At 45.6% G+C, this 15,769-nt stretch overlaps 2 protein-coding genes across 3 annotated transcripts; one reads left to right on the top strand and one right to left on the bottom strand.

Annotated features, from left to right (window-relative positions):
• The first annotated feature begins 27 nt into the window (after positions 1–27).
• On the top strand, positions 28–2,267 carry ctss2.1 (cathepsin S, ortholog2, tandem duplicate 1). Of its 2 annotated transcripts, none has more exons than XM_061288237.1 (8): positions 28–233; positions 547–677; positions 740–862; positions 927–1,054; positions 1,128–1,365; positions 1,526–1,691; positions 1,771–1,873; positions 2,048–2,267. In XM_061288237.1, exons 1-8 carry the CDS (start codon positions 221–223, stop codon positions 2,145–2,147), a joined length of 1,002 nt encoding a protein of 333 aa, XP_061144221.1. In that variant the 5' UTR covers positions 28–220; the 3' UTR covers positions 2,148–2,267. The 2 variants fall into 2 exon arrangements, with proteins under 2 accessions (XP_061144221.1, XP_061144220.1); XM_061288236.1 differs by having other exon boundaries at positions 31–233; positions 927–1,079; positions 1,141–1,365.
• Positions 2,268–6,442: 4,175 nt separating this feature from the next.
• Positions 6,443–10,099, bottom strand: onecutl (one cut domain, family member, like). Its single transcript, XM_061290159.1, has 2 exons — positions 9,091–10,099; positions 6,443–6,753 (listed from the first exon to the last, which is right to left on the bottom strand). Exons 1-2 carry the CDS (start codon positions 10,097–10,099, stop codon positions 6,443–6,445), a joined length of 1,320 nt encoding a protein of 439 aa, XP_061146143.1.
• Positions 10,100–15,769: the final 5,670 nt, after the last annotated feature.

Raw genomic sequence — 15,769 nt, 5'->3', positions numbered from 1 at the left:
GTTATCTTTTTTGACTCACACCAACGGGGAAATGACCTGAAAGGAAGTCTTGACTGTTTTTTGGCTGTCTTCTACTTTTTGCCGGATCTAGGCGGTGTGTTAAAATTACTTTCAAATATTTATCGCTGAATATATTCACTTGGTCGAGGAAGAACTTGAGCAACGCTTATCTCTGTCTTCATCGCTCTGGGGAGAAAAAAAAAAGCCCTCAGCCTCTGAGATGCTTCATGCAGGCAAGTTTGACCAACTTTACCAAACCATTCATCTTTATTTGTGTTATTTGATTAATTAAATAAATAATCGGAGATGTTAGGGTGCTCAAATGATTCCAATAACGAACTTAAAATACATTGTTGTAATGGAACGGGGTTTTTTTCCACGTTGTTGCTCAAGTGCCGCCAGCAGGAAATGAAGCAAGTCTACTTTCATTTTGACACTCAACTGCCACTTGAATGTTTCCGATACACAGTTGATGCTTTCAAAATTTCAACCAAACATTTTCAATTAGTTTGTGGTTAAAATGTTTTTAAAAAAAAAAAAATGTAGGAGGCTTGATGTTACTGGGCCTGCTGCTGCTCTCACTGCACACGGTATTGGCGGCAGCCATGTTGGACATGGACCTGGATGAGCACTGGACGCTGTGGAAGAAGACGCACGGCAAGTGGTACCGCAGCCAGGTAAGTCGTTATTTTTTTCAAGTGAACCTCTTGACAAGTATTTTGCGTCTGCGGCCTTTCAGCCGGAGGACCTTCATCGCCGAGGATTGTGGGAAAAGAACCTGATGCTCATCACACTGCACAACCTGGAAGCATCCATGGGTCTCCACAGCTACCGGCTCAGCATGAACATACTTGGAGACCTAGTGAGACCCTATTTAGAATTTTGCTCACTGCTGTCATTCATCTTTTGCATGTATCCCTTTGTAGACACCTGATGAGATCCGTCAATCTTTTGCCAACTTGACTCCTCCCACCGACTTCCACAACCGGTCTTCTGATCGGCCGCTTCGCCAAATGGTTGACATACCCGAGTCTGTCGACTGGAGGGACCAAAAGTACGTCACAAGCGTCAAGATGCAGGTGAAGCGGTGAGAATCTGTCCAAAACTGGAGAAATGATCTTCACCAGGGCATCGTTGCAGGGTTCCTGTGGTTCTTGCTGGGCCTTCAGCGCGGCGGGAGCTCTGGAGGGCCAGCTGGCCAGGACGACCGGGCGCCTGGTGGACCTGAGCACCCAGAACCTCGTGGACTGCTCGGGCAAGTACGGCAACCGAGGCTGCTATGGCGGTTTCATCGACGCGGCCTTCCGATACGTCATCGACAACGGCGGCATCGAATCGGAAAAGTCGTACCCGTATACGGGCAAGGTGAGGATCGGATCACATTAAGACAAAAAACATTCTACATTTGATTAAATAAAGAATCAATTCGAATTGATATCATTTAAAAAATATCAAACAAAAATGAGCAGCAATTTGATTATTCATTTCTTTTTCAAAATATTGTATTTATTTTTGTCTGGTTCAGTCCGGGCAGTGTCGCTACAGCGCCGCCCAGCGCGCCGCCAACTGCTCGAGCTACAAGGTCCTGCCCGAGAACGACGAGGACGCTCTCAAGCAAGCGCTCGCCGTTATCGGACCCATCTCGGTCGCCATCGACGCCTCCCGGCCCACCTTTGCCTTCTACAGCAGCGGTGCGTTCAATGGATTGTCACTCTTCATCCAAAATTGAGAAGTCAAGATTAGGACTTCATAAGATACGAATATGTCTAGGCGTGTACGACGACGCGTCATGCTCGAAGAGCGTGAACCACGCCGTGTTAGCGGTCGGCTACGGAACGTTAGATGGGAAACAATTCTGGCTGGTCAAGAACAGGTACACACCATATTTTGGATACAATATGGCCACTTCATTAGGAACAACATCTCCAATTTTAATGACTTTTAAAAGCATAATGCCCAGTTGTTAATTGTGCTGCTGTTCCTACTACCACAGCCACACCGCGCCACCGTGTGGTCAAATGAAGTAACTGCATCTCTCTCTCTTCAGCTGGGGTGCTTCGTTCGGGGACGGCGGCTACATCCGGATGGCTCGCGGCAAAAGCAACCAGTGCGGCATCGCCATGTTGGCCTGCTACCCCGTCATGTAATCCACAACATTCAAAATTGACATGACAAATGCTAAATTGCAAAATGGAAGCTTGAGAGCATTTTGTGGTCTCTGTTTGGATGTTTTGCTGCTTGATGAGGCAAGAGTTACAATAACTTGACATTGATTCCAATTTCTGTTAGCCTTCTACGTTAGCATCATGTTAGCAATGCTTTTTTCTATTTAACTAAGTGAAGCAATTATGAAACTAAGTTGACTTCAAGACGTTCAGAGAGAGAGCAGAGCACGTGTTGGGTTACAAATGAGTGTTTTTATTTTTTCTACTTTTTTAGTGCAACATCACAACAAACAAGTTTCACATGAGGTATTCAAAGGGATTCTCTTGAGTTGCTGTTAGAAAAGAAAAGGAAAAGGAAAAGCAAAATTCCCGCCACGTTCGCCCAGGGAACGCACTCAAGTCAAATATTCGCATTCCCCGCGGCGCCGTTTTTCCCTTTGGAGCGAGAACTCTGGGAGAGCGAGGCTGGCTTCTTCTTACAAACGTGGAAAAATAGCTTGTGTCTCCTACTTTGATTACGGGATGACTTTCTGGGGAAAAGTCCCGTGATTCCGGCTTTTTTTTTTTCTTCTTTGGGGGAAAACAAGGAACAGGCAACGTTGATTACAGCAAGAACCTCCTTGCTTGGATTGTCACCTCCTTCTTTCGTTATTTTTGGTCTTGACAAGGGATTTATTTACACACAGAACACGGATGGACGGGACGGAAGCTTTGGCTGGACGCGGGCCCACTAGGGCGCCGCAACAGATTGATTCCAGCTTAATTTTTTTTGGTTGGTTTTTACATTTTTTGCACATAAAGGCATGAAGTAGAAGATGACCAGACGGATGACAGACAGACAGACACCCTGACAGCATGGAATTCTTTGGTTACGGAATATCTTCTCACACAGTTGAGGTAGATGGTCGAGTCTTTGTGTACAGAAAAGCGGGGGGGGGGGGGGGGGGGGGTGTTGGGGGGGGCACGGTCGAGAGAATCATTGTCTCAGTTCCGCTTCGACACAACGATACTTTTCATTATATTACTTCCATCTTTGGTTATTTGATTCATTTTTTGCCCTTTTCTCCATTTTGACCCTGAAAGACTTTTTCATTTGCATCCTCCAGCCACTAGGTGGAGCCAGTGGGATGGAAGAGGGGGGGGGGGGGGGGCTAGAATGTGCAGTCAGCCGGCAGCACACCGATTGAAGGCCTTCCCGTATTTATTCTTCAAAAGAGCGACAACCCGGGCTGACCTTCGCTCATGCTCTCAATTGTTACGCATTAAACATTTAAACAAGCCCCTCCCACCCTCGCCAAAGCCCGCCGCCGGTATGTCCGACAGCGTACATCCCAGAAAATACCCGCAGAGAAGGACTCCTTTGAAGTCTACTGGAAAAGTCAATGACCTCCTCCGAGGCCCCCCCGAATCACCCCTTGCCCCCCCCCCCCCCCCCATCTGTCAAGTGCACACAGTGAAGGCCTGCTTGTCCGCAGAGACGCAGGCGGACTGGGAAACGGATGCGATCTTTGGTATTTTCGTAAAGCTCAGACAACCATGCGAGGGGTTGGGGAAAACATTTGGGGGGATTTATTCCATATCCTTCATCTCCACCTTGAGGTCCATGTACTAGTGCCCTCCTTGTCCTCACTAGTAACCCAATTAGTAGAGCAACTGGGTCTTACTAGCCACCTTTGGCTTACTCGTTGACAATTCAACCTTAAAAGTAAATGAATGTGCTGCATAAGTCATGCTAAGCCCAACCAGTAAGAAACAATTGTGCACTGAATTGTCCCACGAGTGAGGACAAAGACTCGTGGATATCAAATCAATGCTCAAAATGGCTTCCCGTTGAGGAGCTCCTGATTCCTGGACCCCTCAACCCCTTTAGAAAATGAGATCCGAAGGGGAGAAAGGTCGGATTTTCCGACCTTTTGAGGGCTCTTTCAAGAGGGACTTGGAACTGAGACTGTGGATGAGGACAAGGGTGAGGTGATGGTGGGTTGGAAGGGGTGGGGGATCACAAGCATGCAGGACCCCCGAGGAACACGAGCATGTGACCTTGAAGACGCATGTGGAAGGTGGACGGAAGGGTCCCGACCGAGCCGGACACCGACGGACGGACGGACGGGCTCCCCCACCACATCACCGCTATTATTGTCATCATCAATATTATCAATATTCATATCACAACATTCAAATAAGCTTTGGCCTCGAAGAGCTGAGCACGCGCACACAAAGAAACGGGGGCCAAGCCGTCAAGACATTGTACGGAACACCACGGGAGGGGGCGGGGTCGGGAGCAGACCACTTGCAGAGCTCCGGTTCGCACGGTGCATTGTGGGTAAGAAAAACTTTTGAATGGACGCCGTGATTTGGACGAAGTTTGCTTTTTTAAAAATAATAATATTGTATCTATTATTTAAACTGACCGCCCCATGCTGGCTCACGATAGTTAAGATTAGAAGATGGACGGTTCAGATAATGGATGGACGCATGGAGGACATTTTGCTCAACACGACGATGACACAGGTAGGACATTCGTCATTATTTCACGTCCAATTATAAAATGTGCTTGTAGAGCACCGACGGTTGTTTTATGTGCATATTGACGAGAGAGTGAATGTTTGTCTTCAATTACGATGCGTCACAACACTGGCAGCAAATAACGCGATGTTTTGCTCACGTGACCTAAGGCAGCGAGCGAGTTTATGATATTGACATGTGGAAATGTTTCTTGATTTAAATACTGGCCATGACTTTCAAAATGTGCTGATTTTTTTTGTCTCTCGTTAGTTGCGCATTCTTACGTTTCAACATATTGATGAAATAAATATGTTTAATAAATTTACAAATTAATTGAATGTATTATTATAAGTCCATACTCTTAGCTCTCCGGGTCCTTTTTTCCTTTTGTGAAAGATGAACAGAGGTTTGCAATGTTTTGTAATATTTTTTTTTCTTTAACATCAACGTTCAAGCCTCTAAAATTCTAATCACGCCTCGATTCCCCGCGCATGCGCAGAGGAGTTCTGCAAGTGTCTTAAATTGTAGAGAGGGACGTAGGAATCAAGGGGTCGGGTCGGGTCAGGTCAGGTCAGGGGGTTCGAGCCGTACATTCAGGGAAGCAAAGTTCATCTTTGGTATTACGATGGGATTCTACAGCTAAAAGTGCCCATCGGATTCAAAACACAGACATCATAAATAAACACGTCGATCGTATAGTTGGCGTCAGTCAATAAATAGGCAAATAAATAAAAGGAACTCAACAATAAATAGACAAAGATAAATAGAGGATGGGCTTCAGTTGGCCAAAAAGGCCGGCGAGTCAAAACCCGTTTCCTTTGCGGACCAAAACCACCGGCGTGTGCTTGACATCTGTACAAAAAAAAAATCCGAAAGAACCACATTCCTTCATTGTAAAAAAAAAAAAGAAAAAGTGTGTGGCAAACAGTAAGTGTCAACCCCCTCCTTCAAAGACCTTGAATGGTTTTCAAAATTGTTGGGTTCTGTCCTGACCTTTGTGATTCTGTCAAGGCCAAGGAATTAGGGGGAGGGGGGGGGGATTCTGCATGTGGTGGCGAAGGAGGGGGCGCTCCTGTTCCTGGGAATGATTGACAGCTGCGAGTCGAAGACGCTACTGAGGCCTCCGGATGATTCCAGGCTCGCAAGTCCTGGGAGCCATCGCCATGGAAACGCATGCTAAATCGGGAAAAAAAAGACAAACTCCACATCTTCCTCCACCGTGATTCCCGAGGAAAGGCGGGGGATAAACAAAATGGGAGGGAGGGGGGGGCGTCTGATTGAGGGAAAAGTCACCCACGAGAGAAAGAGAGAGCTCTCGGCGCATGTGAGCAAACCGCAGCTCCTGATTGGTCAAGAGCGGGCGAAGGCGTGGAGGTGCACCAAAAGTATGCTTGCTCCTGATTGGTGGAACCTCCCGCCGCCACTCTCCCATCTAAGATGGCGTCTTGAAAAGGATAGTACAGTGGTAGCTCCACTCCGTCACCAAGCTTCAATGAAATGAAATTGTGTTGTCATTTCTTTTGTGTTTAAATAAAGAAAGAAACAATAGCCGAGTTTAGTTGACTGGAAAGTTAAGGTACCACTGTACGAGCCAGACGACCCGCTCCGTGCTCGTATGACTGCGGCGCCCTCTATCTCCACTCCAGGGCACCCGCCCCACGCTTTGGTTTCAAATGGTGGCTCACGGCTTCTTCGGCGCCTCCACGAGGACATTTCACGCCGGCCGATCACTGCTCAGACTCGGCCTCGTGTCCCCCTCGCCGCCGCCGCCATCAGGCCGTAGCGCAGGACACGGCCGAGGACGAGGCGCTGGATCCCGAGGACCCGGTGGAGGACGGGCGGCCCTCGTCGCTCCACTTGTTGACGTTGCGGCGGCGTGCGTTCATGAAGAAGTTGCTGACGGTGGAGAGCTCCAAGCCCAGCTGCTGCGAAATGGTCACCTGCAAGTCCTTGGTGGGCCGGTGGTTCTCCCGGAAGATGGCCAGCAGCGTGCGGCGTTGGAGGTCGGTGAACACCAGCCGGGTACGCTTGGGCCCCTGGTTCCGCTCCAGCTTACTCTGCTCTTGCTCCTTCCTCTTGCAAGCTACCAAGAGGAAAAGGCAACGGAGAGACAAATTCAAACCAAAAGTGCAGGCGGATAACGAGGACAAATGGATTAAGTGCGGGAAAGCGGATTTGTCCGAAGGGAAAACGCTGAGGTCGGCAAAGCAAAGAGACGAATCAGCAACTTGTGTCGGTGAAGGCATCGGCGCGCCTGTCTGGCTGAAGATTCTGACGGGCTCGCCGATGCCTTCAGTGACACGCTAACTGAAATATAAGGCCCTACTTTTGAGTCAAGATTTGATGCAGTGATTAATCGGCAAAATCATTGAAAGATTAATCGAATAATAAGATAATCTGTAGTCACCTTTCCCAAAATACTCGTGCAACCCTAACACTACCGGTGACGAGTAACAGCGCTCCCTTGTTTGAATTCCTGGATTGCTCATGTCGATAATAAATATTGTAACTGCATGGTTGAAAAATGCCAGTCGAACATCTGAAGATGAGCGAGTGAAAAGATTTCATTCGGCTCTTTGAGGAATGTCTGCAGACGCCTCAGCTGATTGGCTGGAGAGAGATAGCAGCTCAGTGTGACCTTCAAATACGCACACACACACAAGCGCTACATTAAATAAATGAAAGACCCGCAATTGATCCGCCTTCATTTCGTCATCCCCAAACATCTCATTCCAGGTTTCTCGGTCATTAGTCGGGAAACGAGCGTGACCTCAGCGCCGCCTCGTTCTCCATCTTTCTCCCCGGCGACACCGCAACAACCTTCGGACATTAAAAAGCTTGTCTCGACGACGAGACTCTCCGACGGCGCTAGCGATGATGAAACAATACGATGCTCGTTTAGCGTCATGATGAACAAAAGTGCTCGTGCACAACCTGTGTTATTATTTTTTTACACATGAAAATTGGAACTTTACACAGGCTAACGAATAGCATCCATTTAAGCAATGCCTATCTGACCACAAATAGTGCAGCAACACACATAGACAGACAATTTCACAGTACTCGTATATTCTTTATCTTCTGCAGAAAAAAATGACTGCGTCACTCTTCGTTTTCCTTGCACGAGCTAGCTTAGTTAGCTAAGCGTATTCTGTACAGTAGTGAAATGTCGTCATAAAAACTGCAACACAATAGCGACGGCTAGTTAGCGTGCAGGGAGAATTTAGGGCCTGTTGTGGGAGGGATGAGGGGGGGCTTTGGGGGGTGCGCCCTGGCCCACTTCCTCCCTGGCTGGCCATGGCGGTGACCATTAAGCAAATGCTTGCTAGCACTGTAATGGTTCACAATGGACGCGCTATAAATCGGCGGTGGCGGGCCGACATAAATATCTCCCCCCCCTCGGGTGTCTTATGATGGTGGGAACAGCCGCTAATCGTGATGTACGCTACGTCTCGTGTTGCGCAAACGTGATGGAGAGCCCTTTAGCGCCCCCCCCCCAACCCAATCCCTTCCCCCCACCTCAGGGTGGCTCCGGCCTTCCCCCCGCAGCCCACGCAGTTGCCCCCCCCCCAACTCCCGCCTCCCTCCCTCCATTGCTTTGTGGGCCAGCGGCTGATAGAAATTATTGATTAAATGTGAGCCGCTCAGACTCGGCCAGGCTGTTTAACTCTTGCGAGGCCGCACGGCTGAATAAAAACAACATTGCTCTGAAATCCCAACCTGCAAATGGGCCGCAATTAGTACGGTTCAGTTGTATTTAACTTTTAAAGCCATTTTTTATTCTGAGCATTTATTTATTGAGGTACAATTTTTGCGCAATACATTTTAAATGAGAGAGTGCATGCTTACAAAACAATCTTGAATCATAACAATTAAAAATCGAGCAGTGGCCCGCAAGCCGGACTTGGGGTAGCGCTCGTTTTGCATTTTCATCCTTTTCCGATCGCCGCGTCCTTCACTCGGTCCCGATGGCCTCTTCCAAACGCTCGAGGGTGTCGTGGCGCATATAATTGAACCGTGGCTTAATCCCGAGCTCACCGGCGGCTCGTCGTGTTTGGACAAACGACTGGGCAGATAAACGCTTCTTTGACAAAACAGCACAGGCGAGAGAGGAGACGCCTTCCTCGGAATGCTAATTCCCGTCTGGAAATGGCGGCCGAGGCGAGCTGCTCTTTCCCATGGTAATCAATACACACTTGTAATTAAACAAAAGCGGGATCGGGCCACGAGGAAGGAAAAACAACAAACCGCCACCTCGGCAAGATTCTGTGAACGACAGGGTTCTACTGGGGATACTGGGATTCCATCTTTTTTTTCTGAACATGGAACATCATCCATTCTTTCTGCTATTTGGGACATGGTTTCATATGAGAAACGTCATTCCACGTTTTTGTATCCACGTGTGTGTGTGTGTTCTCACCCTCCAGCCGAAGCGAGGCCATTCTCTGGAACTCGGGCTCCTGCAGCCACCGGGACATCCTCTTGAAGGTCTCGCGTCCGGACTTGAGCTTGGCCCAGGGTTTGGGGTTCCTCAAGAGGTCCGAGAGCGTCCCTTGCGAGCGGCACAGGACCCGCTCGGCAAAGATGGCCTGCGGGATGCTGTAGCGCTTCAGCTCCGTGATGATCCTCTGCGCCACGTCTCGGGTGTTGATCTCCTCGCCGCCGCCGCCCCCGCCCCCTGGGGAGCTGCCACCCAGGCCGCCGTCCCCCTGGGAAGATGAGAGGGAATGCAGGTGGTCCACGATCTTGGCGGCCTGCTGGCCGGGGTGGTGGTGGTGGTGATGGTGGTGGGCCTGGTAGTGCTGGCTGTAGATGTGAGGGTGGTGGGCCGCCCCGTCCATTTTGTTCAGCTGGTGCCCCATGGCCATGTCGCCGGCGCCCAATCCCGGGGGCGACATCTCCCGCCCAAACTCCGAGGTCCTGCAGAAGAGGCTCCCGCCGTGGACGTCGTAACCGCCGTGGAGCATCTGTCCGCCGCCCCCGCTGTTGGGACTCCCGTAGCCGTGCATGGAGCCCAAACCCGAGGAGGGCGGCGTCATGGCGAGATCTTTGGCGTAAGGGTTGTAGAAGTTGGCGGGGAGGCCGGCGCCGGTGGCGCCGCCGCGATCCTCGCGCATCAGCGTGAAACTCCCGATGACATTGCTGACGGGGAGACAGGGGTGGTGATGATGATGATGGTGGTGGAACTTGTCGTCGAAGGGCTGTAAGGGGGTCAGGGTGGTGTAGGTGCTCCCCGACGCCGACGGGGAGTCGCCGCTGTAGCCCAGCGCCGACATGGAGTGCTCGAAGGTCGGCGGAGGCGCCCGCGGCTCGGCTTCCAGAGGAGGCCCGGCGCCGCCCAAGGGGGGCCGGGGGAAGGCGGCCGAGAGGTCCCGCGAGTGAAGCTCGGTGTGGCCGTGCAGCGACATCTCTCCCAGACTCCCGTCCATCCCGGATGGCTTTATCGATGAGTGGGAATGTATTGATTTGCGGCGGCTAATTAATGATGTGAGCGCCGTTAAATACTTCCTCGTACTTCCGCGTCACCCACGGGAAGAGCCTCTTCAAGAGTCCTTTTGTGCCTGTATGGAACAACAGGACAGTTACCGACTTTTTTTGGTCATTTTTACACCAAATGAAATGTTTACAATGTTTACATCACGTCATTGTTTTGGAAAAACTGCTATAACTGATCATGAAGCCCAAGAGTTCCCAATTGTTTTTGTTGACCGCCTTTACGACACCCTTGGCACACATATTTGTTGAATTCACTTAAGACGTGGTCACATGGGCTCGGCAGCGGTGTCTCATCACTCAAACAAGCGTTCACAATTGCAGGTGAGCTGGAGTCAAGCCAGGGGACGGCTCACCAGCCAATCACGTCGCTTAAAAGCATTCACATTGTGGATCATTAGCATCAAGCTCACACTTGCATTTCGTGTGTGAAATGAAGGTCACAGGTGAGCTGGATGGAGCCTGTCCTTGACTTTTCTTTGCCAAGAGAAGTGGGATACACTCTGGATTGATTGATTCATTGATTGATTGATTGCTACTCAACGGCAAGGCACAAATGGACAAACAAGCACTAACATGGACGCAAGCTGGCTGTTTTTGGAATTGGGAGGAGATGCGAGATTCAAACGGTGAAAGTCGGAAACGTGACTACTTCAGCATTCCGACAACAAAACCAGCACGTTTCACACCAGCGCGTCCGAATCCCTTGTCTCGCGCACGCGCTTTTTTCCCCCTCAAATATTGAACCACATTTATTGGTACTTGCGGGTAAAAATGCGGACAAATGAGAATAATAATGAATAAAAACCAAGCGATTGGAATTAAACAATGAATGAAAATGGTGCGTTCGCGGTCTTACCTTCAGCGCGCGTCCGCGACTTCTGCTGAGCATCTCCTGCATTGAGCGACGTGCACACGCACGGTCCGAAAACCTCCGTCAAGCTTTTTGTGTTCTCCAACCCCAAAAAAAGAAGATACATATGCCTTTAATCCTTCGTTTTCTTCTTCCCCCCCACTCGTAATTTTGCTCCGCGTTCGCCCGCGTTGGTCTTAGCAGCTCCGCGGTGCTTTTTCTTTCATTATCTGCCGAGATCTTCCTCCTCCTCCTCTTCCTCCTCTTCTTCGCTCTGCCAGCCACTTCATCGATCTCAGCAGCAACTCTTTCTCCTCCTCCTCCTCCTCTTCTTCCTCCCCCCCCCCCCACTGTTCCCCCTCCCCTCGGTGCGTCACCACGGCCTTAAAATCTGACAGATGTGCGATGAAATTCCTCCTCCAATTAACCCTTTCTCTCCAGGGTGTGTGTGTGTGTGTGTGTTACATCTCCACCTCCATGATGAGCCCCCTCCCCTTAACCCCCCCCCCCCTCCCACGCACACACTTATCTTAAGTTGAGTCTCATCCTTCTCACTCCAAAATCTCGGAGCCAAGCTCTTGAAATGCACTCTCGTCGAGACACTTGATTAGGTACACCGTCCGATGCAAATGGAGGAAGAAAATGGTCTTTTCTTTCTTTGAAAAATAAATACATTTATTCAACAATATTGTACGGTATCATATATAATATAATAATTAATAGTCGGCGTTGATTAATTTAGTGCCGCACGTGTTCCTAATGTTTTGGTCACTTACATGAAATATATATTTTCCCCTCGTATTAGATAGCATAGCTCTGTGTACCTAATTTAGTGACCCGTGTGAACCGCCTACATGTATAATTGCATTATCTTTTCTAAGACAAAGGGCGACCGACGCATTGGAGCTCTCATTTGTTCACACTATGCATCTAATTTAATACAATATGTCGATACCATGTGCAGATGAATAAAAAAGAATATAGTGTATATTATACATAATAATAACTCTACTTCATTTATTATGGACATTGTGTTCTATCTGTAATATTTTGGACACACACAGTGACATGTACAATATGGATTATATACTTATATATGATGTACATTTATATACATTTGATTCTAATATGACTAATATTAAAAACCGTATAAAGCATTATTTTTATTAGCCATTTGTAATTTTTAAAAAGGCATATTTTAGGGATGATTCCGCCAATGAGCTTTTTGCTGAATTGCTGCTTTATTCTGTTGTGTATTAGAATTTTCCTCATCGTAATAATCCAGTCTTTTTTTTTCACACGTGATCATTCAATCGACGCTGCGCGTGCACAGCAGATGCCGTCCGATCGATCCGCGTGCATGTGCACCAAGGGGCGTGCACGCGCGTCCGGGCCTACAGGGAGAAATAGATGGTTCTGGAAAGCTCCATGATGGGGATTGGGGTTCAAAGTTCAAGCACACTAACTTCCAACATGTAAGTTATGGGTCATATTTAAATAATTTTCAATTGAATTGTATGATCGATGAGTGTCAGGTTCCCCCTACTGGCCGAAAGGTCAGGAAGATGTCTGCGTGACGTTACACGGATAAAAAAAATATATTTTTGCGGGGATTCATTTTGTCCTCCGTTTTATTACAATTCAAAATTTATAGTGAAACAACGGAACAATAATCGTTTATCAATCATAATAAATGATCATTTGTTATGCAATTAAACGCAGAGATTGCTAAAAAGGTGTTTTTACACGTTCTATTCAAATCTGCCAAGTTGGCTATTTTTAACCATACTGCGTATTGATTTTATATTTAGCCTATCAATGTTATTTTCACATTTATCAATTAAGGCAACCTTTTTACCGATTCCTATTCATCTTTATATTCACATTAACACGTGTTTTTCCAAACACACACACACACGCACAAAAAAACACAAGTTATTACAAGCACTGACTTTATTGTCATAATAACCAATTGAATGACATATATCATTTTTTTTGTGACTTTAAATGCAACAAAAGAACTTTGTAAAACTAAAATAAAATGTGTGCAATTCATCAATAACATTTCCAGTCGGCAATCATGTTCTCGTTCACTCCACTATATTTATGCACAAATGAAAGGTATTTTTATTGTATTTCATTGGTTTTAGATTTTACAAGCAGAGCAGTGGAATTTAAAGTTGACTTGCTTTGTGGTAAAACAACATACACACATCTCTTTGAAAAAAAAAAAAAGTGAATAAATATAGACACCTTCAATACGTCTATTATTCCCAGGCATTCAAATGTTACATTTGACTAAAATGATCCGTCAAAAAAACGATGAAACAACGATGTCAAAAGTGAGCAGAAAACAAATTTAATTTGCTGTAAAATAAAATGCATCGTGCAAGAATGAACGACACTATTGAAACAAATAAATACACTCAACTATTTTATTAATCCAGATTCCAGAAATACATTCAATATTATTACGTCAAAAGAGACATTTGCATTTCTTTCGTTAGATCAAACATTCAAGAATATCCTTCATTTCCCTTCCAGCCCTTATTTTATTTATTTTTCTAATGTCTTCTGCTTCACTGAGCAATCAATAAAACGGCACGTGCACGCGCGCACACGCACGCGCCAGTCAATACGTGAATTAATTGCACTGGATTTCATGTGAGAAAAGGAACAAACGGAATCGCCGAATATTTTTTTTTGGGGGGGGGGGGGAGTAAATTCTCGTGACTTCACACTTCTATTGATCAGCTGAGAAGGGAACTTAAGTGTGATTTACATTTTTAAAATCAATAAACTCTAAAAAGACGGCCCAAAAACAAGCTTCAAACAAAAATATCACGACTCGTTTGTACATTTTAACACAGACACACACACGCACACACAGCACGCACACACACACGCAGACACAACTACAATGTCTTAAAAAAACGCAGAACAATTGCAACTTTATTTGAATGCATTCAGATCCGTGTTTTTTTTTTTCTTCAGTAAAGCTCGCGCACGCGCACGCGCTCACGTGCTTCGACCGATCAACTGCTGCTGCAAAAAACAACCAAAAAATTCATATTTAGAAATATTTAGGTGATTTTCGTTTTTACTCGTCGCGTTTCGTTTTTTTTCTTTTTCAATTCATTGTAATACTACAGCTTTTTTTTTTTTTTTTAAACTCATGTATAATCCAAAATATTGATTTATGGGCCGTCATTATTTCAATTTCAACTAACATGTAGCTAAATGAATTGGTCCAAATATTAGAAAATGATAAATAAGGCAAATCCTAGTGTTCTTTTATTGTGCAGTACGGATTCAAATAAGCACAACAATAAACGAATATCTGTCTAATCGTGTCAAAAAAGTGAAAAAAGCACTTTTTATTTTCCATTTTATTTGTGTACCTAATGAAGTGGCTAGACTAAGCGTGTGTGTTGAGAGCGCAAGTATTAATATTCAGCATATTGATCCATGCATGTTAAACAGCTTCTATTTGTCCTACTACTATTTTCATAGAAGATGCAATATCCATTTGCAAATTGTGTGTGTGTTTGTGTCTTTCCAGCTTATTAAATATGGAAATTCAATAAAAAGTTAATAAGATTAAACAACGGCAACATTAATCAGCAACAATTTGAATAGTTCACGTTCTGATTTGCATTCCGCCCCTTCCCTAGTGCATCAAAATAATCAATATTTAGTGAGATTGACACACATGCATAATATTATACCTTTATAAAATAAAATAAAAAATCTTGCTTCTAGGTAAAAGAAAAGAAAACAAAAATCCAGTCAAAATGAATATCAATGAAGCCATGATATTGTGAAAAGGCTAAAAAAATAAAAAATATTACACATAGTAGAGCAAATGAAACAAAAATAGTCCAAATGAATGAAACACAAAAGTCAATTATAATGGGTTAGAGCATGCTAAAAAGAAGGGGGGGGGGTTGGGGAAGCATATTGGACATATTTCGCTTGCATCACCATCCAACAAACATATACCAAATATAAACATAACCAAAATATTAGATGACGTAACAAAAGCTGGTCAAGACCAACATGAACAGAACATGCTAACAACTCATTAGCTGTAACGAACATACTGTATATATTTCACCTGCGTCACCAGCCGACAAGTTAACACACACGTCAAAGTAAAATGAATATAGTCTATACCTGTCCTACATTATGACAAAAAGAGAAATGAACAGGTTAAGCCCTATACATGTCTACAAATACAGAATTATGCTAACAACACGCAAGCTATCTGGTTAGCTGAAATTAGCATGTTGGAAGTTTTTCACTCTTTTCATCACCACTGCAGTGGTGCAAGAAGGCAATTAAAATATGAAATATTACATTAAAAACAAATCTATTTGTGTACAGAAACTGCAGCATGCTCACAACTGATTACCTGGAAGTAACAGATTGGATGTATTGTACCCAACAAGGAAACACATAAATCAATGCTAAATGAACATATTTCTCCAATATTATATTAAAAACTTCATGAAAATAAACATGTAAGGGTCAATGTGAGCAGACCCAACAGCATGCTAACACACAAGCTAATTGGTTACATGCTAGTAGCATATTGGGCATATTTCACCTGTGTGCCCTGCCACCAAGTCAACAAATAGATCAGTGTGAAACAAATATATTTCAAAAACATAACATTAAGGAAAAAAAAAATCTGATTTCATTGAACATGGCAAGGGCAATATGAGTACAGACAATGTAGCATGCTAACAAC

The sequence above is a fragment of the Syngnathus typhle genome, linkage group LG10, assembly GCF_033458585.1.
Source record: "Syngnathus typhle isolate RoL2023-S1 ecotype Sweden linkage group LG10, RoL_Styp_1.0, whole genome shotgun sequence".
NCBI lineage: Eukaryota > Metazoa > Chordata > Actinopteri > Syngnathiformes > Syngnathidae > Syngnathus > Syngnathus typhle.
This window is presented reverse-complemented; position numbering and strand designations above follow the sequence as displayed.